Source organism: Coniophora puteana (assembly GCF_000271625.1).
Source record: "Coniophora puteana RWD-64-598 SS2 unplaced genomic scaffold CONPUscaffold_9, whole genome shotgun sequence".
Classification (NCBI taxonomy): Eukaryota; Fungi; Basidiomycota; class Agaricomycetes; order Boletales; family Coniophoraceae; genus Coniophora; species Coniophora puteana.
The window spans coordinates 484,804-510,035 of record NW_006913061.1 but is presented as its reverse complement, the minus strand read 5'-3'; the positions used below and the strand labels follow the sequence as shown (position 1 = coordinate 510,035).

The following is a 25,232-nucleotide window of genomic DNA, read 5'->3' as shown; positions in this document are numbered from 1 at the left end:
ACACCGATATAGCATGCCTAGTTGCCAGTCTTCTTCGCCGGTTGTTTTTCCCCCTGTACTAATCCTGGCACTGGTTCGAATGGCAGGCTTTGGCACCGGCGCTGGATCTTCTTCAATTGAGGAGAGGTCGGACTCGATAGCGCTCGCTGGTGCCTTGCTACGGGAGGACGTGGGTGTTAGAAGTTATGGTATATTAGACCCCATACGCAGTAGTACATGCGGATGGGGGAAAGCGAGGCGAGAGGTCGCCCATATATACATGTCGGCGACCCCATGCATTCCAACCTTTATCCCTTCACGTTGTCCCGCTTCTCTGCTTCTCTACCTCTCCTGACCATCCCGAGCTGTCCTCCATCCGCTTCTCTGCTTCTCCCGAGCATCCCGAACCGTCCTCTTTCCGCTTCTCCGCTTCTCCCGAGCATCCCGAGCCATCCACCAGACCAACGCCGGAGCGGTGTACAACCTCACTCAGACAGAGAGCGGTGATACCAGCGATGAAGAAGGAGACCCAGCATAGCTTTCTGAAGCAGAGACTGCAGCACGTACAGATCAAGAGCTTTTTTTGGGTGAAGACGAGGCTCTCACCAATGCAACCGGGTTCGCATCATTGTAAAGGTCAGCGGGTATTCGAATCTCTACCGTTTTTATTGTTCGTTAGTGTTCGTGTCTACCTAAAGCGGTGGCTGCCATATGCAGTTGAAGTTATCGCTCAATGATAATTTTGTTTCTGAAATGGTCTCCGTATTTTATATTCGACTAACAAATGTACGAGCAAGATCATCGATTTTGATCAATGGTAAAGTGTCCGCGACATGGTGTTCGGCCGAAATTCACTGCCACACCATAAGGATATGTTCACTCAATGGGAATGTGTCACCATTCGTGATCATACAAAACTATCTCGACGATGATATTATAACGGTGATCACTCGGTATAACGGTCAAACTTTTCCCACCCATTTAGTGATGTTCAAGTTACCCTCATGGCCTGGCCTTGTGACACTACGTGTGAACAGATACTTGTCAAAGTGGTAAAAGTCTCTACGCATACACGGTCAGATGAGAATCTAGCCTGGTTGAAGTTGAGTCTCACGCATTATCAATCGAATGGCTAGAAGGGCAAGTAAAGTTCTCAATATTCTGCACGCACGGTACTCTAGAAAGTTTCGGTTTTGGTTCAGACAAGGCGATATTCTCGACAAGACTTATTGTTACAAATCTGATCGGCGTCCAGTAAGACCCACTCTGTTCTCGCCAAGGTCTATGAATAGGCGTGAACTGTGAAGGTGTCCGTAGTCAGCGCGAGAGTCTTCGATCGCCAAGTTTACGCTGGGAAGCTCGTGTCTGTTTGTTGTCTATGACAGAATAGATGATGCTGTCTCCGCGTCAACTCGGACCCAGATAGTGCGAGGATACGGCCAGAGGACCGGAATGGCGCTCCCCGGTCTACAATGCACGCGTCGTTCCGCACCTTGGGATCGATTGAGATCGATCAGCAGCTATTCGGATGCGGGTGGGAGCATCGTCACTCGTGATATTGCTGAGACGCGCGGGGATCTGCTCATCAAGTTCTTTCTTGGTTCCGTTAATAGGCCGCATTTTAGCAGGACGAGCAGCGAGCTTGCCAGAGATGGAGGACCCGTCCGGAGAAGAGCCTTCCCTTGCTGTGTTTGGCATAGTCGAGCACCCACGGTTCCTCGTTGAAACGTTGATGTTGGGCTTGTCAAACGCGTGCTATGCTGCTGCTGCTGCGTGCTTTCTGTGCGGCGCACCCGGGGGTTTAAGTTTAACATGTGGTACCGTGCAGACCCAGTTCGGCTTCGATGGTAGATGATTAGATGCTTCCTGTCATGCTGGCGCACACGCTCATCGTAAATGAATCACTAAGCACCGGAGCTTGAGCCAGCCGCACTTGTCGTTTTGGGAACAAGGCAAGTAATGTCCTGCGATCATGAATCCTGCATTGTTATCGAGAACCTTATGAACTTCCAAACGGGCGCCAAGGAGTCCTTGACGCCGGTGCATTATCCCAGATACTGGCGCGATGCGCATGTTACCTGAAACATATCGCTTCTCTGTATGTGGTGTGCGAGCGTCGCAGATAGGTAAGAAGTAAGCTCAAGCGCAAGTTCAAGACTTCTCGATAGTCAAGATAGTGCTCTACCGGGGTTAGGCGGGGTGCGACACGACGGAGGCCTCGACTTCGAGGGCTCTAGAGTAAGATCGCTGATGCGCAACACGTAAACACGGGCATTCTTCTCCATTGAGAGGGCTTCTTCCATCATCTCTTTGGTGCAGAAATCCACGCTACAGAAAGAGGGTACGGTCCGAAACCTTGTTATATTGAATGGAGGTTAGGGCGGAGATAGCACGCACAAACAGATGGATGGATGGGTTACACACGAACATCGAACACGATGAAGCTCCGTGCCTATCTGAGAGGCACGCCGGCGCTGCGTGTCCTCAACCATGTTCAAGAAGGATATCTGACGGCCATCTGTGAGGGCGCCTCGTAGCCGTGCGAGCGTTAGAGAGGGTTCGAGAGTCGCAAGGTGATGGTAAGTCCGCCGCGGGCGTTTGCGATATGAGCGTGCACCCAGCAGAGAACATAAGGAAACAAGCGCCTAAAGGCGATATGCTATTTTGGTTCTATGCACCTGGATGCTGGGGTGTCGGAGGCGTACAAAGAGGAACTTGGGATAACACCTAGCTCCTACATGTGAGGGTACAGAAGTGCGTGTATATTTGCCTCGTCGAAAGAGGGTCGCTGGGATGTCCTGTCATCTGATCAGCAACAACGTGCCGATGACTAGAGATAATGCGTGAACGGCTGAGATCAATGCCCACCTGAGAATTTAGGGTACCATCGCGATCTTCAGCTCGCGGACGACCGCTGTCCAGCTTTCCCGACGTGAGACACCGGAAACGACACTAATCAATAGGAAACTCAGGATTGAACGTGCCGATCGGCGAAATCACCTACGTGCGCGTTGCCGTCAAACTTCCGCTATGAACGTGTCATATCGACCCGGGGACCTCGAAGCCACGAAAGACTCCTATGGAGCTGATAACAGTGCGTGTCATTAGAACATGAAACGGAAACTATTGACCAGAGCGTAGACAGCGGCCATGACGTCACGAACTATGCTATATCTTAGGATGAGCATTCATTCCGTGCCTAAGCTTCCACATATTCTGTAGAAGTTGCGCAACATTAACGAAGACCCACAGTTTAAAAACAACCATTCGGCAAGGGCTGGATGAAGAAGTTCATGACTCGCTATGGTTGACCCTCGATCGGCATGCGATGGCACTCGAAACTAAACATATCTCGGTCAGACAGGTTTAGTACATGAAGACTCTCTGCGTACCTCATTCGCACGTCAGAGGGAAAGATGTTGATCGGAAGGGCTCAAGACATTTCTCGACGCCACGACGGAAGTTCTTTTCACTCGTCTCGATCATGAAAGCGAGATTGTTACCAGTACCGTGGTAGCTATTAGTGAACCGTTCTTGTTCATAGAGCCAGATCGATGGCTGTCGTATGGAGTCCAGACCACAAACAACTATATTGGTCGGCAGAGCATACCTTCACACAGAAACATGAACGTGGATGTCGTTCGGGAAGAGATAACGGAGCTCCGAGTCCTATTGTATGCATCGATTAACAAGGGGGTGGTTACACGATCGTTGTACCAAACGAGGGCACCATAGCTCACCGTGTGCTCATCTCACAATGAGATACTCCTCGAACGCGTCCATGTACCGCTTCCACTCTCCCTTGTTCCACTCTTGCAACTTCGGCCATGCCTCGTCCGGGCTATCGTACCGCATGGCCAGGATAATGCCCGCGAGTGTCAAGTCCGCCACCGAGAATTGGCCGCCCGTGAAGTACACGCCACCGCTCTTCTCCTTGTACACGGCCAGCTCATCGAACGCTCCCTCGAGCTCGCGCCATGCTTCCTCTCTGGCGGTACCCTTGAATTCGATGTCCTCGAGCGGCCTCCCGAACGCGGCTTCCATGCGTCTACGGAAGTCGGCACGGTCGCGGGGCGTCTTCTTGTCGTACATGTGCATGACCATGACGGGTATAAGGCGTGCCGTGATGCGCTGCGCGACGTGCGCCTCGAAGAGGGCTTGTAGAGCACGCGTGTCGGCGGGGTACAGCGCCCTGCGTGGGTCTGGGTCTGGGTAGGTGCTTTCGAGATATGTAATGATGGGGGTTGAGTCGGATAGCTTGACGGTGGAGCGGGTCTCGTCTATGAGGGCGGGGAGGGTATATTTTGGTGCGCCGGACGGGGACGTGCTGGTCGGTGGTATACCGAGCTGGCTGCAGACGGTCTCGATGTCAGCCGTCTCGACCCATCGAGTAGTGTAATGCAGTCCCTTGAAGTTGAGTGCAATCCTAAGAAGGTGAAGAGTAAGGGACTGAGATATGCTTTCAAGTAGGTACGAACCTCACTTTCCAAGTATTCGGCGACGTAGGAACAGGTAGCGTCGTTGGTATGTCAAAGAGCGTGATCTTGGTGACGGTCATCTGGGCGAGAAGTTTGGATATACTCGGTCAAGTCTTCCATGTATCAAACATCCGACATCAGCCTCGACGTAAAGTAGACGATTCAACCGACGCACCTGGAAGTCGGACCAGTGCACGGACGGCATCCAATGGAGGAGTGTGCTAATGACTTGAGCTTCAAGGCTTCAGAGATTCCTGATTCCTGGGCGGACTGCCACCGAGTCCTCTTGTGGGCCTTCGAATCAAACGAGTCGTCACTCGGCCTCGTTGCAGTCAGGCTTGCTGAAGATGGTCGTCGGTGACAAACCCCATGCTTGTGTGGGAGACGCGACGCTTAACCGGCCCGGAGCGCCAGCAGACGGGAAATTGCAGCGTCAAGAGATCGCTGTGTTGCGCCAACGGGGCAGCTCACCAACAAGGTTGTCCCTGACTTTCGGTATACGACAAGCTTGCGACAAACCTACTTCATGTCATGCATCAAAAAAGACACGCGCATCCGCGGCCGTTTAGCGCTCAGCTCCCAAGCGAATACCGCAGCAGCACATTGTCGATCACAGGTCAACGCACCGCGGATATTTTGCCGCTGCCACACTGGAGAAGGTTGAGAGATCCGCCAGGGAGGCCTAGAATAAGGTACGCTTTCGACAACCAAGGCCTTGAATGAGTAGTAAACGAGTGTGCATTGAGCCAGATAGATGGAGACATCGGACCATGCACCTCCGCCGAACTTTCGCCTCCGTCACCATCCAAAAGCGCACCAGAGACCACCGTCTGCACCAACTACAGAGAAACCACTATCAATAAAGGCATGTATCTACGCAAAGTGGTGTAATCGTCGCATTCTGCGAGGCGTTCTTCCTGGCAGATGCAGTGTGTTCTTTCTATCAGCTTTACCACATCAGCGCTTCTTCCCCACGGAGTCTAACCATCTCAATGCGAACGCAGGTCACCTCACCCCAGTGGGTTTTGCCTCGTTGGCTTACACCGGCGCATACCTGACAAAATCCAGTGACGACACGCGCGATTCCTTCGCATACGCTTCCCAAAGCCAAAGTAGGTATAGTCTCTGGCTTCCTCAGGTCCAATGCCCGGAAGCTAGATGGAGCACAAGGGCTACTCGTGGGCACAGGCAAAGTGCGTGGTGGGGTTGGATCGGAGGTCTGCGTATCGGTGAGTTTTGCTGGTCCGACATCGCGCTTTCTTGCCTTTTCTCTCTCTTACGTCTACTCTACCGCTCCTTCCCAAGATGTATATCGATACTTGACACCAACATACTCAGTAATCTTAGAAGTTCACGCGGTTGCATACACTCGACCAGTTCTACCGCAGTAAAGACGACCCTGCACGTATATGACAAGCGCCCTGGTGAAGAGCATAGTGTGTCTTACAGTAGGTGGACGTACACAAACATCATGGTTCTCCAATGGGCGTCGGTTATCTGGGGAGGCTTTCCAGGGCAGGGTGCTCGGCGGCGATCTGGATCGCGGAGATTGGGATGCGACGGTGGGTGTCTTCTCTATCTTTTCGCTCGTCTCGTGCGATGTGATAGGAAATATTTCCAGGTTCTCGTGCAACACACGTAGTGGGTGGTTTCCTTCTCCCTGAACTTCGACTTCGTTTTGGGTATAGGTGCATTCACCCACACCACACACGCTTCGACCTACAGGCACTCCCGATGAAGGAGTCGAGGGCGAGCACTCAAACGGTCTATACGACTCCCTACTTGCCGTCTGAGCCTTCTAAGAGTGGCTCGTGCGACCACGCCCCCTTATTACTGGGAAACCATTGCCTCCACCGCCCGACCCAAAATCGGGATCAAGACGCGCATAACCCTCCCGCAAGATGGATACAGGACGCCACCAGCATCTGATAGCCCCGCACTTTCCTCTCTTTTTCATAATGAGCGGCGAGCTACGAGGCCGTTGCTTGTCCTCATTTCCTCCTGGATGAATTTCGGACTCTGCGTACGTACAAAACAAGTGGAGCCTACCTGGTCGTTTGAACGAAGCGTATTGAAGGAGCTCTGGCTTTGTCATTCTACCCACAACTCATAGAACACATGTGCTCCGTAGGTCTACAACTCGCGATAATACGCATTCATAGATATTTACATGCAAAACAATTCCGAGTCGAAGGACTGGACAGGTTACGCATCAATAACCCCGGCCAGGATGAGATATGAAGTTACGTACCTATCTCAACTCCAGGATCAATGGCCACTCGCGCTCGTTTGAGAGAATGAGGACGCCGTTGCCAAATTTACGTACGACGCTCCCTGCGTGGTCAAACGGGTCATCAACACAGAACGTTGGCCTGTACTGATGGGGAAGCCACGTAAATCTACGTGCGCCGTCCCATAGCCAACCATCAGGATATAGTCGAAACGAAGACCAGGTGTACGTGTCACAGATGGTGCCCCAAGGGCCTCTCCACAGGACTTCAGCACAATGCATCTCGGACGTAGATGATTCGGATGGCAAACTCAGGTTTGGAATTGATGTTCGACAACATTCTTGGAGGCGGAGAAGGCTGAACGCATCGTCTTCCTCGATATCTGCCTCTTCGTCAAAAATAAGAACTTTGTCCAGGCTTGGAGATATGATTGGTCGCTGTGTGCTTAAGGGTACTGAGAGGTTGATGCCGGGACTGATGTCAATCGAAACCAAGTAACTCCTGCAAGAGTATGGAGATGTGAGGGTTATTTCGGTGATTTCCCGCTTTATGATGTTCGACTCCCAATCCGACTCCCGATCCGACTTCCAATCCGACTCCCGATCCGACGATGGAACAGTTGCTAAGCGCAGCTTGTCATCCCCGTCAAAGCTTATGAAACTCTCCCACACTCCTTGACTGCGATCGATGGGTATCCGACAAGAATCGCCACTAGGAATCTTCCATTTAATAATGTTTCTGGATTCGGCGTCATAAACAGCCAGATAAGACGATGTTGGAGAGAATTGGGTCGAACTTGTGCTCCCAGGAAAGAATGTCTCGTTGGTTGAGGAAACACGCTCAAAGGGATGGATACGGTAGACGGTTAATACGTGGATGTGATTGGTCTTGTCATAAATAGCCAGAAGTGTTCCATCAGGAGAACAGATTACCATTGGTGCGTCATTGTCGAGGACAGGATTATACGGCAGTATTGCTGGGGGTTTCCAATCTTGCGTTCGAACGTGAATCTGGTATGACTGCCCTTTGACAGGCCCCTGAACCATAGCAAATGTGTTGTCGTCACAGCCTTTCACAGCATACGTCCTTATTGCACTGCGGTCAACGCGATGAGATAGTAGGGAAGGATCGATGACTTCAATGCAAGTGTCCGACTTGTTAAGGGTGATGAATGACAATGTCTCGGTTGTGGCAGAATGAGCGAAGTTTTTCCCATAGCTTCTGCCGTCATTGCAGTAGTACACATCTTCAAAGCTGACGATGTCATTTTGAAGAAACTTGATGCTGTACTGAGGGAGGCGTTCAGCGGCAATGTACTCCGGGTTTCCGAGCGAGTTACTGCCGCTATATCCAAGAAGCGGACATAGTATACACGAACACTCAGAAAAGAATCCAATATACTGTTCGTCGGAAGTAAACGAACTGTTATAAGTTTCCTGTCCAATGAAATCTTCATATGCCCACCAGATGCGGTCTCCAGTGCGGCAATCAGATATACGAATAGTGTTTTTACCATAGCGCGCAAGGATATAGGAGTTCTTGGGTGAAAAAAGCAGTGGACCATATAACGCGTCATTGTCGTCTATAGCGGGTATCCGGATAACGAGATTGAATTTCGCATCATTGCGCTTCTTCTGCATAACAGAAACTCCGTCAGAGCTCTTCAAACCCACAAGATCACCGGCTGAGGACAAAGTCATATCGTGCAAAATGTCGGGTATATCAAACGAAGTGATGGCATCGGTGGCAGGTGTCCAGATATACACTGTGGCCTTGTTCTTTTTGCGAGACCAGTGATCCAACGTTTGATCTAAGGTTATGATGGAGTATACAAGGACAGAACGATCCCGAGAAAAATGACAGTGGAGACTATCATGCTTCGGGATAGGTAGAGAGGTAACCATGGTGCCAGCCATGATATCCCATACCTCGATGCTGGTCGTTCTTTCGATGGCGGCAAGGAGACCGTCAAAAGAGGTACAGATCACTTTGCTACGGAAGTCAATAACTCGAATCGTTGGGCTCCAATCTTCGTCCAGTCCTTCTCCAGCAATCATTACTCCACTGCGCCAATCGCGTTCGTAGATTTTCCGGAGGATTGCATTTTTCGGACATAGCGAGATGGCAGTGTGATAGACATGCAATGCCGCCTGGCTAATGCAGTCGAAGAATTCGTTCATTAGTCGATGAGTATCATATAGTAGAGCGACAACGTTCTCTCGATTAAGCACTGTCTGCCATGCCTATGTGTAAGAACAATATTAGCACTGGCATGAGAAGAAAGTCAGGATATTTCCCGACGTACTTTGATTCTCGAGACTGCTCGAAACAGAGATGTAATACAATGGTTTAAGGAACCAGTTAGGGAAGCAACTTCAATCCAGTGAAGCAAGTGAACCTCGACGAACGATGAAAGAAGAGACTGCAGTCTGGGATCAGGCGCAGCGTCGCAAAGGTGATCAAGCCAATGCTTTGTCGAATATGCCAGAGCAGGACAGATGGCCCTGTCTCGTTTGTCATCAAAGCCGACAATCTCGGTATGTAGACTCGAATGATCATTGAAACCACAGATATTTTTCTTCAGTGACCCCTCCATGAGCTCTAAGCAAGCGCGGGCAATGCCACAATGAGCGACAGCGGGATTGACGTACAGCTCCTGCGATCGCGCTTCGTCCCAGAGGAAATCGCGGAGCGACGTGTGATACGTCCCGATGGGCTCATTTGAGCCTGCAGGTGGCACATATACGATAGCGGCCATCGAATCAAGGACCGGACGGACGTCGTACTGAGCGAGGCACGAAAGGTCTTTGATAGATAACGGCTCTGACAAGGATAATATGTAGACGAGAAGAGAAGTGCCCGCCGAAGCGGGCTGGGATGAGTTGATGACATGACGATAAAGCTCATCAATAGTACTCGTCAGCCTGTGCGTCTGCAACAACGCATCGAGGAAGTGCCGCATGTCAGATGGGCGCTTTTGCCTCAGTAGCCTGACAACAGTCGCGGCAACAATGAACCGGCGAGAAACCCTATCGACGAGGAGCTGGAGGTCAGTGTATGACGGCCATGGCGTCGGAAGGGAAAAGTAGGGAGCACGACTTATTTCGTCGAAAGAGGTTTTGAGGAAATCTTCGATATCGTGTCTGGCGTCAAAATCATCTATGACGTGAGGTACGACAAGGGTGCACTTGTCCAAGACTTCTTCTATATGAGAGTAAGGGCGACTGGTTACTACCACGTGGAAATTAGCGGTCCCTTCGTCTTGCAGCGCGCTGATGAAGAAGTCGACTAGCTGACCAATACGATAGTTACGCTCTCCGGATTCGCACTCGTCGAGTGCATCAAAGAGCATTATCATCGACTTTCCCACGTCTTTCCAGATTTTCTTGAGCACTCTCAGCGGCTCGAGAACAAGTCGAGTAAACTGCTCCTGTCGAGAACGTTCTAGCTTGAGCAAAGAGGGGTCGTCAACTAGCGCTTGGGTGATATACTCTTTGACGCGCGGATGTCGTAGGCCGAGCTGGTAGGAGATGGTGGGTACGAAGTGGTCGTCGGTGCTACGAATGGCATGTCGGCGGGAGAAGAAAAACGAAGCGGCGAGCGCGCCATTATTGTGGAACTCCTGAGCAAGCGTGTGCGCGACGGCGGATTTGCCGGACCCAGATTCGCCAGACAGCCAAATGATCTTCTTGTTCGTGGTCCTAATGGTGGTGCGGAGGGTGTCGAGCAGGTCACCGCGAGTGCCTGGGAGGCACTGGGAGAACGGCTGACGCTCGGGGGAGTCGAACTGAGCAGAATGAACACACAGGTTCCCGAGCTCTCTCCATGCGTCTTGGTGGACCTGATCAGGCATGTCTGCGAATAACAATTCGGTGCTTATGTCAGTATAGCGTTAGATTAGAATACCATTCGGAGATCTCACCTAAGCTTAACGGGTACGAGTTCAACTGATATCGGTGGGAAGCGAGGAGGAGTGGGAAAAGGTAACCTGTAAAAAGAAACGCTGAAGCTTTTCTGGACTATCCTGCGCGTAACCTATAAAAAGCTGTAAAAGGGAGAAGAAGGAGATAGGAGACGTCTTGAGGGTCCTGACAGCCGTCCTAGAGTAAATGTACCTGTAAAAGAAACGCTAGAGCTCTCTGGAGTATCTTGCGGGTAACCTGTAAATATCTGTGGAAAATGGGGAAGTAGAATGGAGGAATGCCCTAGGGGCTTTCGACGTTCGTCCAAAGGCGAGTCTATCTGTAGAAAGAAGCGCTGGAGTGGCCGTCGGCTAAAAATAGCTGGGAAATGGAGCAGCACGAGATGGGTCTGGATGTTTTGAGGTTTAGGTGGGATGTGAGTAGCTAATCTGCGAAGGGAGCTTTGAAGCTTGGGATGAGTATCTGTGGACAAGCTAGCGGGCTTCCAGGGAGGAAAGACGGGAGGAAACGAGAACCACGGACGTCGTATACTAGCAGATACCGAGAACACGAGGCAGGGGCGTGCCTCCTGTAGGGCGCTACGATATCAAACACCGGAATCTTTCATTGGAACGTGTGGGATGATAGAAGAAGGCGCCAGGTCCGGGCACTTCATGAACGTCGTTCATGACAGAATATGATCCCAGACGATCCACCTTATCGATGGCGCAAACTTACAGCAACTGGGCTCCAACCAAGTGTGCACTCCCCAGTCGCGTGCACTGCCTAGCAGGCGCCGAGAACGGCGACCGCACCAGGCGTTTCCTTCTCGAACACAAATAAACCTGGGATCAGTAGATGCTGTGTTCAATTAGCCCATACACGAGGTGCAACGGTCAGCACAGCAGCGACGTGAATGAATGTGCGCTGAATCTGCAACAAGGATATCACCTGTCCACTGACCTTGTGCGCAGAGCCTGACACCGTCGTCCGTTGTAGGAATGGGCGTGAGCCTAGTCGTTTCAACCTAGTCGTTTCAGGATGATACGTCACTCAGTGGTGAAGAACGTTTTAGAAATAGACGTCAAATTTCCTGAAGCGACGGCACACACGTAAGCAATGGAACCAACTAGAGTCATGGGCACCAATCAAGAATGTAAGCTGACGTGACACAGGCGTTGGAGTGGGTACTCCTGGAGAAGACGACGACGAGAGTACTCGTATAGCTGGGATTAGTGACTACTGACACGCGCGAACACGCTATGTACCGACTACGCTGGCCATGCCGGCCCTAAACTACGCGTCGTGCCTTCCTCAAGGCTCGGTCTGATCCTCCCTAGTCCAGCGTTACCGAGTACTCCTCCAGAGTCCAGACGTACATAACACGCCTAACCTGGGCGCTGAACCTGTCCATAATGTATGCATCTGCCCGTCTAATCGGAGCCCACTCGTTTAAACGTTTAGCACCAATCCGTCATCCAGTTTCTAGGTTGAGGTTCAGCCTCTAAAGAATATCGACGAGGGAAAGATGCCATGCATACTGTAAGAAAATAGAGCAGCGCGCAGGCGTAATGGTCTTCACGATGGTGCCATAGCTCTAGGAACAAGGGCGCTATCATGAACCTCGCAAGTACGGTGTTAGGATCAGAGCCAATGCGGGAACAGTTCCCGAGCCGGGAAGCGAAAAGAGCAGCATCGGAATCCGAGACCGGCCCGCGGTCGCCCGGTTTATGGTGGTGCTTCCAGCTGCGTCTGCCTGCGCGGAACGTGGGCCAGGGATTCACGTACGCGGAGGTAACTGTGGAATGCAGGTACATGATGAGTAGTGCCCCGCTCGCGGTCCAGGCGTGGTGAAAGATCATTATCTTCCCCCGCGAGCTGAGCGGCGACAGCGAGCACGGCGCCATTCTCGTTCGCCTGCGAGCCGCTTTTTATACTCACTCTATACCATCGCCATGTTAACCTTCAGCACCTACTATAACGCCGATGACGAACAACACTCACTGTTTACGGGAGGAACGGATGCGCCGCCTTCCCCGGGCCCGATGAGTACCACATGCGCGGACTTGCTGATCCACAACGCAAGCGCGAATGGCAAGCTTCAAACCGATGCATGACGGCACTTTGGGAGCGTCGTAGCGCAACGAGGCTCCCATCCGCCTAGGAAAGCAGATGCGTTCTCCGTATTTCCAAGGTAAAACTATGGATCTGACGTTTCGAAGCTGTTCCTACCGGTGTGATGTCATGACTTCGCTCTCAGTGGAACATCCTTCGGAAGGTAGGGTAATGACGGAGGGGAAGAGGGAAGACAATATGGAGGAGGGTAGTGCATAATGGAGTCATAGAGACGTACCTATGCGTGATGATCTTGACCTACGAGATCTTCGCCCCTTGACCGACGACGTGAGCAAAGAGGCAAGGGATGCCCGCGCATAATCTCGTCGAGGGAGTCGCGCAGGGTGAGTCAATCGACGTATCGGAGGACTTTTCATGGCCTGATATCCAAGCATTATGCTAAAGGCATTTGGAGGTTGCTAAAGGGACGAACTTGTCGTTCAAAGTCCCAGCGGTGGATGATACGACCGGCGTCAATCCGATGCTGACGGCCTGGAAGGGCATCGAGGATGTATGTGCGGTATGGGTGGTGGGAAACGGCGTACTTTTTCTTAAGCATCAACGATGAGTGTACAAAGCACGAACATGTTGACGCACCTTGAGCATGTAGCCCTAGTAATCTCTACATCACCAGTACCAAGTATTCCTTCCACTGAAACTCGATCACGCGCATGGCGTCTCCAAATACTTCCCCTTCAAAGACGATAATACTGATGTCTGCGTTCTAGCGATGATACGAGGGGTGAATCGTCAACTTGCGGGCTCGACGACATCTTGACTGGAGGCTAAAGGAAAGAGTACACTGAGTGACGACGCTGACACACGTTCACATGTGCGGTCACCTATAACAGACCAGGGTTTCTCAATCTAGGTTAAGCCGAACAGTAATGAAAGCGAACACACACACAACTTGATGTCTTGGGAGAAGACCTTTGACAATGGCATGACGAGTGGCTGCCTTCCCATGCGAGGTGAAGCAAGAGAATTCCGAACACTCGAGGCACGTAGACAAGAAGATAGCGAAGAATGAGAGAAATGGAGGTTGAAAAAGCCTGATAGCTATAGTTGTGCTGTAGAGCTGCATGGACGAGTCGATGTGAGTTAGTGTAGAACATTGAGCCTCGGCTGCGAACACGAACCTCTCGCACCCAGCAGCTGAAGATAAACGCCTAGTAGCTGATTGAAGCAGCAGGAGGTCATAGGAGGCCTGGAGGGGTGACAGTTTCGTTGTATCGTGGATTCTGAAAGAATTGTTGAGCAGCGACTCGGGGGAGTGCTTCCTTGCCAAAGGGATGTAACGCGTGCTGGGAGATCCAAGATCACAACGTTCGTGCGCACATAAGCCTGAGGACGTCGGGCTATGGTTGTGGATGATGAAGGGGTTTACGTCTGGGAAATGAAATGGAAATGGGTCGAAACCGATAGTTCCGGAGGGGTTCATGCATTGAGGAGAAATCTTGAGAAATGTGTTTGGACGACACACAGTCGACAGACGCGTTTGTGAGCAGCCAACCGGGAGTAGCCGGAAGCATCCGGCCCGCATGCCGAATTCTCACGGCTAGAGCGCCAACAACGTAAACACTTTGGAAGAGGACGCTGTTGACTTCTGTTCCCTTCTATCGCTCACTCGACCCAGTACTCGTCGATCGTACAATGGAAGGATCAGATAGTGACATACACCAACTTGTAAGTGATCGAAAGCATTTCCACGGACGCTGTCATCGCCATTTCCATAGAACCTACCGTGCTCGGCAAGCCGTACTCTTTTGCTGGCCGTGTTCAAAGTCCTCTCCGCCATGGGCTGCCACGAGATGTCCGCCCACCCCGAATGGCACGCTTTCTCTTTTGACTTCTTGTCTTTCCCTTCCTGCACCTAAAATGGCCGTGTGCTTGATATAAACACAAGTCCTTACTCCTATCGTTTGCACCTCCTTGGCCCTTATCCTTCTCTCACTCGTTCCGCTTACTCGTAGCCAGCTACTGGTACATTTGGCCTCAGCGCCTTCGAATCAATAGCAGGGAGAGAGTGCTGAATGGACCACAAGGGCTGGGACGTGTCTAGATGGTTTGTCTTCATACTGTGGACCTGTGAGCTCTCCTTGTCTCTAACTACGCTCTGTCTTACTGACTTCCTCTCTGCGTCACTCATTCCTCCTAAAGTGGTTTCATGACGCCGCTGGGCACCAATGTACACACTATTCGATGAACTCCCCAGAAGCCTGGCCGTCTCCACCCTAACCTTTCTGTACGAAGGTCACTCCCACGTACATCTGAGCCGCACCACAGCCCCGAGCGAAGTACTCCTCAGGCGAAAACTGTGAGCATTGACGTCGGTCGATGTAGCCCCAGACATTTAGGTCAGACGCTTGAGGGCGGCATCCTGTACCCGATGAATAGCTATGGAACGATGTGGATCAAGGTGCGTCTTTCCAAACTTGCTTTTCTTCCGTCTTGAGTGATTCAACGCAGTCACTAACAGGGTAAACCCCCTACCTGTGGAACGCTCCCAACGGGGAAGCCAACGGAGACTGTGCGCGAGCGAAAAAAAGAAGGCATCCACCAAGCTATCTGAGCTACTCGTCATCAGCTCGGAAGGTCACACTTTCTTCCCATGTTGACCCTATTGCGTTCATCGTCCGATCAGATCTTAGTTCCAAGGCAGCTACAAGCCCTCTATGAGGTCGATTAGGCATTGGCACCCATTCTTTCGCCGCACAGTCTCTTCCGGGGAGCAGCGGTACGCCGCGAGGGCTGGGCATACCATGTCCGTACCACCTTCTTTGGCGCCGTGATGACGAGCGCGAGCAGGGAGATAAGGGGATGGGCAAGTTACGACGCTGGATAACCACGTCGTCGGGCCTGTGGATATGCTTGCGCGGAACGCGAAGTCAATGGCACTGGGTTGCATAAATGTGTACGATGTCAAGGTGCGACTTCATTCAAGTCGTGTACTTGCTTCTTTACTCTCGCACACGTACTATCCTTGAGTTCGCGGCCCCTATAACATCTTAAAGCAAGTTCTCTGTTTCTCTTTCCATCTCCATTTCCGTCTGGTTATGTCTTCCTTTCTCCTCCTTTGCAATACTTTGCAATATTCACATGTTCGAGAACGGACTCGTCGACTGCACTCAGGCTCGGGATTCATTGACCAGCAAGACCGGTTCACACCTTCTGCCTAACTCAACGGTTCAAGTACATGCCTAAAATGATCCAATTGGACTGTCGTCGGAAGGGGACGCAACGGAGCATCGTTTCATCTCACGTAGCCCTCGCTTCCGGACAATCAGTGACTCGCGCAACACCAAGAAAGAGCGGTCTGCTAACTCTCGTCTTATCCTGTCCCTGGGTTTGAGCTCGACTTTTATCGTATTGACAATTCGAAGTAATCCGCAGTCTGGGTAGACAGCCTAACTGTATCATATGATTCGTTGGTACATACACATACACGGGTCAAAAAGTCGTATTACTCTGCTAGCGCTTCGAGAAGGGGTTGGGATATGCGGGGCCTCTATGGCAACGACTCGCCACTGAGTGCACGTCTAATCAGCACCGGCTTGGCAAGAACCAAGTAGTCACGTACTTATCGAAACTCGAGGATCAAAGGCAACTCGCGCTCGTGTGAAAAAATGAGAACCCCGGACTCTCCGAACTTGCGCACCGCGGCTCTTGATTTGTATAAATGTTCGAACTCATCAGTATACGGTAGGTTGCCGACCGTAGGCCTGTACTGTCGCGGAATCCAAATCAGCCTATGTGGATCATTCCATAACCAGCCGTCAGGATCAATCCTGAACGAGGACCAAGTGTACACGTCTAGGATGGTACCCGTAGGATATTTCTTCGTGAGTAGCAGAGGTTGGTCTTGACCTGCGATGGATTAGTAAGGCGAGTTTAAGCACGAGCATAAGAACCTACATTCCTCGAGGAGAAGAAATCCTTCAAGTTCTTTGTTGCAGCCCTTGTCCAAGTAGTCAACAAGGCGATCAAGGCGAATAAGACACTTGTTGACTTGTGAGTTGTTAGCAGTGATGACGTCCGTGTCATCCCAGGTCACGTCGGGGTTGTTATGACATGAAGTCGAGTAGTTCCAGCTATCGTTGGGGGGTGTAAGATTTATTTCACATTTGTTCCACCGGATCATCCCATCCAACTCTTTTTGAGGACAGTCTTGCAAGCGTAACCTGTCACCCCCCGCAAAGTCCACGCCTCTCACCCTGTTCATGCGTATACTGTCATGCAAGGGTAGTCGTATCCTAAAGACTTCCTCGCCGGCTGGGATACTCCATACGGTGACTCCTCCCCGATCATAGTTCAGTACAGCAAGATAAGATGAGTTTGGCGAGAAGCAAGCCCCATCGGGGGCATAGTCCAGGGAATCCAAGGTTAAGACTCGCTCGATATGATGGGTACTAGCGTTGTAGACACTTAGGCTGGGAGTGCTTATATCGCCCAGACCAAGGAGGGTTCCATCCCGAGAGCAGAATATCAATCTTTCGCCAAGTGTAGTAACCGTGTCGCAATATTCATCTGGAAGGCTTGCTAGAGTTTCCCTGCCCTGCGTACGTCGAATGTGAAGCCACCCTTGGCGTTGTGCAGTCTGAACCATAGCAAATGTGTTGTCGCCGCAGCCAGGCACAGCCATCCGGGATACATCTTCCTTGTCATCTTCTGAACCCAGAGGAGACAATAGGCAGGGGTCGATGAGTTCAATACATGTCCGTGATACAGCAAACGGGATGAATCCAGCGGTCCCTTTTACGGCCGAACGCTCAAGTGTATTCCATCCTTCGTCGTCTTCACCATCACCATAGCCGGGGTTCCTACATGGATACCAGTAGTATGCACCATCAAATTTGAATATACCACGTTCAAAGTGCGTGGCGCTGTAATGATGGGATGACGCGCCATAGTAGTCCTCCGCACGCCAAAAAACACAGGAGGCAGTCTCTGGGTTGGAGTCATGGTCGAGATCTGCTTGTGTGGGAATTGGAATAAACATAGGTTGTGCCTCACTGTCATTCAAGAAGAATGCTATGCTGTGCACGTCGGAAGTGACTGCTACCAGGTCCGAGCCAGATTCGAGAGAGGTGGCGCGAACAAGATGCCCGCTATGGCAATCCCACACAGTGACATATTTATTGGGCCCGTGATACCTCCATACAGCAACGATGAAAGAATCCTGGGAGCAGAACCTTAGCTGTGAACACCAATATAACTTCTGTTGATGTAATTGTTCAAAGACATCGAGTTCATATTCCTCAGTGATGATTTGGTTAGTGCGCTTGTCCTTCTTCACAATAGTCAGTGTATCACTACTAATCCAGGACACCAGATCTCCAGTCGAGGAGACAGCTGCGACATCAATCTCGCCTGTGGCGTCAACTGTAGCGATCGTGTCGGTGGAAAGATCCCAGATGTGAAGTGTTTCGGGGTCGTGGTCGGAGCAGCGCTCATAGACGCAACGATTATAAAACAGAAGGGAAGAGGAGTCCTTGCTGAAGATACCGTGAATGCTGTAACCCCCAATGAAGCGACGAGGGCGGGATGTAACCACGACATTGGCCATAATATCCCATACCTCGATCTTCTTTCCTCCCAATACAGCTGCAAGGCGACCATCAAAAGAGGTACAGAGCACCTCGGCACCATCATCGAAGTTGATTACTCGAACAACAGGACTCCAATCTTCATCGAGCCCTTCAACCACAGTAGCTGATGCGTAGCAAAGGGCCTGTGCGTAAACTTCTCGGAGTTTGGTTTTCGTTGGACACAGTGGTAAGGCGCTACAATAGACATGGAGGGCATTTTGGGTGATGCAGTCGAAGAATTCATTCATGAGCCGATATGTGTCATTCAAGAGAGCGAGAGTGTCATCTTGATCAGGCATTGATGTCCATGTCTATCAAAAGATGTCTATTGAGCAACGGAGAAAACTCAGAGGATCGGCCAATTGTCAACCTACTTTAATGTGTGAAAGTGCTCGAAATAGAGGGGCAACGCAGTGGCCGAAAACACCCGTCAAGGACGCCACTTCAATCCAATGGAGGATGTGTACCTTGACAAATCGTGAAAGGAGGTCTTGCAACTCAGGATTGGGCGGTGACTCGCAAAGGTGGTGGAGCCAGAACCTCGCAGCATACGCCAGGGCAGGATAGATTGCCTTGTCTCTCTTGGCTGTAAATTCCTCAATCTCGGTGTGTAGACGTGAAGCATCACCAAGGTCACATATATCTTTAGTGAGCGGTCCATCCATGAGCTCTAAGCAATTGGTAGCGAGGGAGAAATGAGCGGCGGCAGGACTGAAATAAAACTCTTGCGACTGCGACTCGTCCCAGAGGAAGTCACGAAGCGATGTGTGATATGTTGCGACAGGTTCAGCTGAGTCGATAGGTGGAACGTAGACTATAGCAGCCAGCGGAACAAGTACCGGACGGGCGTCGTATTGAACAAGGCGCGAGATATCGAGTATGGGCAAAGGCTCGTATAATGTCAAGATGTGCACGAGGAGAGACGTCCCTTTCGAAGCGTGCTCAGATGAGTGGATGACGTAACGGTATAGCTCCTCTATGCTGCTAGTTAGCTGCTGCGTCTGCAACAGAGCGTCGAGAAAACGTTGCATGTCGGATGGGCGTTTTTGTTCTAAGAACCTGACGATGGTTGCGGCGACAATGAATCGGCGGGAAACCCTATCCGCCAGGAGTTGTAGATTAGCAAGCGATGGCCAAGGCTTCGGAAGGGAGAAATAGTGTGCACGGCTGATCTCGTCAAAAGACGAATTGAGAAAGCGCTCAATATCGTCTCTGGCGTCAAAGTTCTCCATGACGTGCGGTAGAACGAGGGTGGGCTTCGCCAAAGCGTCTCGAATATGGGAGTAAGGGCGACTGGTTACCACGATGTGAAAGTTGGCTGTTTTTTCATCTTCAAGCACCTGGGCGAAGGAGTCAACCAACTGACCGAGGCGTCGATTACGGTCTCCCGGCTCGCACTCGTCTAGTGCATCAAACAACATGATTGCTGTCAGATCCTGTTCCTTCCACATCATGGAAAGCTCTCTAAGAGGCTCGAGGACAAGTCGAGTGAACTGCCGGTGTCGCGAGGATTCCGGGTTAAGAAGAGACGGATCATCAAGAAGCGCCTTGATGATGACATCTTTGGCACATGGATGACAGAGACCGAGCTGGTAGGATATGGTGTGTATGAATTGGTCGTCGGTGCTACGAATAGCATGCCGACGGGAAAAGAAAAACGATGCCGCAAGCGCGCCGCTGGCGTGGAGCTCCTGCGCTAGTGTGTGAGCCACAGCGGACTTGCCGGACCCGGATTCGCCGGAGAGCCAGATGATCTTCTTGTTCTCGGTTCCGATGGCGGTGCGGAGGGTGTCAAGGAGATCAACACGAGTACCTGGAAGGCACTGGGAGAATGGCTCACGCTCAGGAGAGTCGAACGGAGCGGAGTGAACGCAAATGTCGCTGAGTTTTTCCCAAGCGTTTACGCGGATTGGGTCGGCCATGACTGCAAGGTGTTGCTTCGTGCGAGCGTAAGTGCGACTGGGACTGGGACAATGGTTCGTAACACTCACCTTGGCGAGACCAGTATCAGAGATCGGTGGGAAGCGAAGCACGGTGAGAAGGAGACGTATGGGTAATTTCGATGTACGTCAGAGTCTGAGAGGGTAACCTGTGAAAGAAACGCCGAAGCCCTTCTGCAGTGATTTGCGCGTAACCTGTAAACAGCTGTAAAGGGAAAAGAAGGGGAAGCAAGACGTCTTGAGGTTCCGGTGACCGTCCCGGAGCAAGTCAACCTGTAAAAAATTGGAGCTATCTTGAGTGTCTTGCGAGTAACCTGTAAACACCTATGAAAAGGAGGAGAAGGGAGGAGGGAGGAGGGAGGAGGGAGGAGGGAGGAGGGAGCGGGGGGATGTCTCGAAGGTTTCGGCGTTTTACCAAGGGCGAGTCTATCCGCAGAAATAAACGCCCGAGCTTTTAGAGATGTTCGTTGGCAGCCGGTGGGTAAGGGAGAAAATGGCGAAGAACAAGACAATTCTGGATGCTTCGAGTCTGAGGGGGAATACAAGTGGTTTATTTGTGGATGGATGTTTGTAAGTTTGGGCTGGGTACTTGGTGGACGAGTTGTTGGATTGTTTGAGGGGAAGGGGAGGAGACAAAGAGGACGTCGCCGTATAGTAGGAAGACAGCAGGGGCACGAGGCGAGCGCGACGTTAGCTGTATTCTGATCAGAACGTGTGCAATGATGGAAGGCGCCATGGCCACGTTTTCCATTGCAGGGCACGAGGGTGGACTAGGATAGTTCACCCTATCGATATGGATGCAGGAGGCAGGTTCCAATCAGTGCCATGCACTGCAAAGTAGGCGCTGAGAAACGGCAACTCAACTAGGCGCGCCCTTCTCTGATAAGTATCAACGACCCGAGACCACTGGATGCTGTGAGCGGAACGCCATACACGAGGTACCGTGGTCGGCCAAGGCAGCGATGTGAAGGGAAGTGAAAGATTGCTAAACTTGCAACGAGGGTCTCATTTGACCTTCGATTCCACAGCTGTGTACAACCTGACAGGTGGTTGCGGCGTCATCACCTGTCATCGATCTTCTGCATCGTATCAATGTAGGAGCGCCCGTGGGCCCAGCCGTAGCGATGGCAAGTCTTTCAGCGACGATGAGCAAAGTCAGAACAACGATATGCATTCTAGAGCGAGAGAGTGCAGTATTCAGTAGAAATCAGAAGAGCCGAAGGAATGGATCAAGGCTGTGTGTCGACACGACACGTACGCTTTCCCACTTCCAAACGGAACACACACCCAACTTGAGCGCCTAATCCATCCATCCTGTATGCTTCTGTTCTTCTATTCGGGATCGCTCCATTTGGCTCCATCCAATCAACATCATCACTGAGCTGTATTACTTTTGGCGATCAGAGAGCATAGACAGGGTACGGGGCGATACATATGAGTGACGAAGATAGGGCAATTTGCAAGCGCACTGGTCTTTGCCATACATTTGCCAAAGGAGCCAGTGCGGCATGGAGAAGCACGTACGTCGGAACTTAGGGCGAGTCAGTGATAGCATTAGGCTTTCTTACGACGTATAACTCATGTGGCCCGGCCATTTACGTATCGTATCGCCTTGGCACGAAACTTTGTCAGCCGTGTAAAGCGCAAGAAACATGTGAATTGCCAGGAATACCTATAACCACTGGGTCGTGGGGGTGACCACGAAGGGCCCTGCGGATGATCGGTGCAGAGAACGGCGTCGGTGCTTCAAAGCTTCATCACACTTCATTCACGCGGCAGTCAACATGTGCATGAGGCGGCGGGAGCGATCGAGACCTTCAGGGGCACTCACAACTGAGCAGATGAGGGACAGAGTCTGAACGGATGAGTGGATGATCGATCCACCTCGAGCACACTGATCTGATTTATTTACGCCCCCTGTCGCAAATTTAATAGTTCGATTGCAGCCATTTCCGATTTTGGTGCCTTGCAACCAGCCTGCAATTTAATTGAAGCGGGAACGCAGCGGAGGTCTCGCGGATTTTAGAGTATTTTTAGCGACTATGGTTGAGATTTTATTACGTCTAAGCTGCAAGCGGTTGCAACGCTCCTGAAAGTGGATTGCAATCGCCCGTGTCAGTTGCAATGTGCTTCTAATCATATAAAATACTATTAAATCACTCTGACTGAACAGTAATTGTAGTCGATTGCGACTGGCTGCAGCCGGAAAATGAACTTTGCGACACCTTCTTTCCAGTGACAAAAGAAGTTTCGGGCCAAATCTGAGGAGCGGTACAAAATCAGCACCCAATATTCAAAGATTCTGGAACCATAACTTCATCACAAAAAGTGCGTGAGCGTGGTGAACACTGTACAGATGCTACGGTTACGGTAATGCGAGGTGAGGTGTTGTCGAGTGCTATAACATCAGGCTGCTTTCTGTCACACGGCACAAGGGCTGACCAGAATATTACCTTTGTTGTAGAGAGTTATCGTATTGGGAGGGATCTTGTATTCGCTCAAAGTATGTCTACGCATTGTTGTAGGCTGATATAACATGATATAACATTAGATTCTTTCTTGTATCGTCACACCGTAAGTACAGATTTCTGTAATGTAATACAGCTAGTTACAGGAAGGGCATGGCGGGTAGCTCTGAACCTCGATGCAGCATTCTGCTCGTCTCGCGTACGCTGGCACAATGGCGTGCCTGCATGGGGCAAGCGGGTGCGTGCGTGCGTGCGTGTGCCTGTGCGCATGCGTGCCCGTTATCTATTATACAGTATTCTGGCCTGCGTTTCGCAAGCGCTGTCGCGAATAGGACCGGGTGCATGCTACCTTCGAGCACAGCTGGGCTGCAGGCTGCTTTGCCCTGTTGCTCGCGACCGACTTGTGGAGAAAATGCGTTGTCCACAGCACATGTCCAGCAGAGCCGGCCGCGAGCGGCGAAGCGAGTCCTGAGCGGCTTGGCCCAGTGAAGGTGCACGCGCGTGGTTGCGGAACGGGGCACCAGCGCCCACCTCCGGAAGTGTGATGGTAGAAGTAGATGGAAAAGAGAGCGAAGCGAGCACGCGCGAGTATAAAAGTGGAGTTTGAGTATGTGACCAAATCGGGACAAACATTGCCGTGCAGGGAATCACACCAGGAAAAATGCTCGAACGAATTTGCTCCTGCAGGGCCCGCCTATTTCAAAGTAATTTAGCTGACTCGGGGAAATGCCGCTTGCAGCGGCGAAAACCTTGCTTGACGTTGGAGTTTGCACTGTAAACGATTTGCAAAACCCTGCCTATTCACTATGAAGCCAAAACGTAGACCTTAACAGTCTCGAAGGAGCAAGTGCGCTGCACAGATGAAGTATGAAACAATTCTTTCCAGCATATGCGTTACGGTCAGGTCAAAGAGCGTTGTATCAACATACTGTGTATTATGGTACCTCATAGCCGTACTACCTGTGTCAAGATCTGTGTTCTCGCAATGTTCAGTGAAGAGCCTTGACTCGAAGTTCATCATCATTAATCACCCCTTGCCATGCTATGGAGACCTTTGAGGACAAATCGGCCATTCAAAAGCACTATTCAACTAATCAGGTACCTCTCTTTATTGGTAGAAACTAAGGTAACACGTTAGAAACCTAGACACGTGCGTGAATGCAGAAAGTCTGAGGTTCAGCTACATCTATAGCGGGTATAAGTACGGGTGTACACAAAGCATCCGAGCCACAGTACTAGTAGTAGTAGTAAGTAGTATCGTAAGTGAGACAAGAAGCAATTACCATGAGCTAGAGCAAGCAAGTAAGAGATGAGACAGAACAAAAGTATACTGAGACTCTATGCATCCGACGTGCCTCTGTGTGGCTTGCTAACCCAGCACACTCCTCCTCAAACCTCGTCGAGGCCAAGTTCACAAGCAAACTACTTGACTTTGGCCGAGGGGAGAACCTTTGTGAAGGCACTGGCAATCATTTCGTCAGCTGGGCAGTAGACGAGATGCTTGGGACAATAACCCAATAAATGCCAGTGAAATGATAACAAATGTCAATATGTTTTAATTGAGTGTGATATTGGTGGTCGTGAGCGAGCGCAATGGCTGACTGATTGTTGAAAAAGAGTTTGGTGGGCTCATCGGTGGCCCGATGACTTCTCGGACGAGAGAACGCAACCAGAGCGTCTTCTTGGCTGCGTGCATTGCGGCAAAGTACTCGCTCTCAGTCGCTGAGAGCAATACAACCTCCTTCCACGGTGTCTGCTTCGATAAGGAACGCATAGCCGGAGACTGTCCGACGGTCTTCCGCCATGCTACCGTCGGCGTCTCCATACCCGACGAGCTCACGCTGCAGATCGCCATACGTGAACCAGAGCCCCTGCGTGCCTGTGAGATAGCGGAAACTCCGCTTGACCATGCCCCAATATGCATGGCCGGAGTTGGACGGAAGGTGAGAGACGGTGGCGACGGCGAACGTGATGTCCGGCCAGGTCGCCAGCGACATGTGCATGAGTGAACCGACTGCCTCGCGGTACAGTACGCCTTGCATTACCGTTATCTCTTCCGTCGTGCAAGGGGCCATGGTGGTCGTCAGGCCATGTGGTTCCATGTGCATTGATACGAGCTTGAGCTCATCGAAACTGAAACGGCGGACGATGGAGGTGATGTACAACTGCTGGGAGAGGTGGATGGTGCGGGTTGCCCGGTCATGCTTGACTTCAATGCCCAAGAGCTTATGCAACTCGCCGAGATCAGATACCTTGACATGCTTGCGTAGCTGGGCCTTGAGGCGGGCAATGAGAGCAAGGGAGGATGTAATGATCATTCAATCATCGGCATGCACAACAACGATAAAGAGGGTGTTGGCATCCCGGCGATAGAACGAGCATGGAGCAGCGGTGAAGAGATTTGGGATATGGATAGTAATGTGTATGAAAGGGAAGATGTATTACACTTCTGGACTGCGTCGATGTTGTACTGGTGCTGACTTTGCCTACTTATTACTAGTGTCTAAAGGCTATACTTTACTTACCAACCT

General features: G+C 51.2%; 6 protein-coding genes across 6 annotated transcripts; 1 reads left to right on the top strand and 5 right to left on the bottom strand.

Annotated features, from left to right (window-relative positions):
• Positions 1 to 3,726: 3,726 nt before the first annotated feature.
• CONPUDRAFT_60018 (uncharacterized protein) lies at positions 3,727 to 4,537 on the bottom strand (the record flags this gene model as incomplete). Its single annotated transcript, XM_007772291.1, has 2 exons — positions 3,727 to 4,405; positions 4,458 to 4,537. The coding sequence occupies 2 exons, from the start codon at positions 4,535 to 4,537 to the stop codon at positions 3,727 to 3,729; spliced, it is 759 nt and encodes a 252-aa protein (XP_007770481.1).
• Positions 4,538 to 4,963: 426 nt separating this feature from the next.
• On the top strand, positions 4,964 to 6,019 carry CONPUDRAFT_83307 (uncharacterized protein). The gene is made up of 4 exons (XM_007772473.1): positions 4,964 to 5,149; positions 5,208 to 5,475; positions 5,526 to 5,686; positions 5,763 to 6,019. The coding sequence occupies exons 2-4, from the start codon at positions 5,450 to 5,452 to the stop codon at positions 5,846 to 5,848; spliced, it is 273 nt and encodes a 90-aa protein (XP_007770663.1). The 5' UTR covers positions 4,964 to 5,149; positions 5,208 to 5,449; the 3' UTR covers positions 5,849 to 6,019.
• Positions 6,020 to 9,096: 3,077 nt separating this feature from the next.
• On the bottom strand, positions 9,097 to 10,735 carry CONPUDRAFT_166775 (uncharacterized protein; the record flags this gene model as incomplete). Its single annotated transcript, XM_007772472.1, has 2 exons — positions 10,611 to 10,735; positions 9,097 to 10,543 (listed from the first exon to the last, which is right to left on the bottom strand). A coding segment is annotated over exon 2 (1,443 nt), but the record flags the coding sequence as incomplete, so codon positions are not given.
• A 1,307-nt stretch (positions 10,736 to 12,042) lies between these two features.
• Positions 12,043 to 12,497, bottom strand: CONPUDRAFT_155610 (uncharacterized protein; the record flags this gene model as incomplete). Its single annotated transcript, XM_007772471.1, has 2 exons — positions 12,043 to 12,075; positions 12,132 to 12,497. 2 exons carry the CDS (start codon positions 12,495 to 12,497, stop codon positions 12,043 to 12,045), a joined length of 399 nt encoding a protein of 132 aa, XP_007770661.1.
• Positions 12,498 to 15,084: 2,587 nt separating this feature from the next.
• CONPUDRAFT_83304 (uncharacterized protein) lies at positions 15,085 to 15,855 on the bottom strand. The gene is made up of 2 exons (XM_007772470.1): positions 15,183 to 15,855; positions 15,085 to 15,122 (listed from the first exon to the last, which is right to left on the bottom strand). The coding sequence occupies exon 1, from the start codon at positions 15,611 to 15,613 to the stop codon at positions 15,368 to 15,370; it is 246 nt and encodes an 81-aa protein (XP_007770660.1). The 5' UTR covers positions 15,614 to 15,855; the 3' UTR covers positions 15,085 to 15,122; positions 15,183 to 15,367.
• A 358-nt stretch (positions 15,856 to 16,213) lies between these two features.
• CONPUDRAFT_166773 (uncharacterized protein) lies at positions 16,214 to 20,215 on the bottom strand (the record flags this gene model as incomplete). Its single annotated transcript, XM_007772469.1, has 4 exons — positions 16,214 to 16,232; positions 16,286 to 16,572; positions 16,621 to 18,604; positions 18,668 to 20,215. The coding sequence occupies 3 exons, from the start codon at positions 20,213 to 20,215 to the stop codon at positions 16,286 to 16,288; spliced, it is 3,819 nt and encodes a 1,272-aa protein (XP_007770659.1). The 3' UTR covers positions 16,214 to 16,232.
• Between the last annotated feature and the right edge of the window lie 5,017 nt (positions 20,216 to 25,232).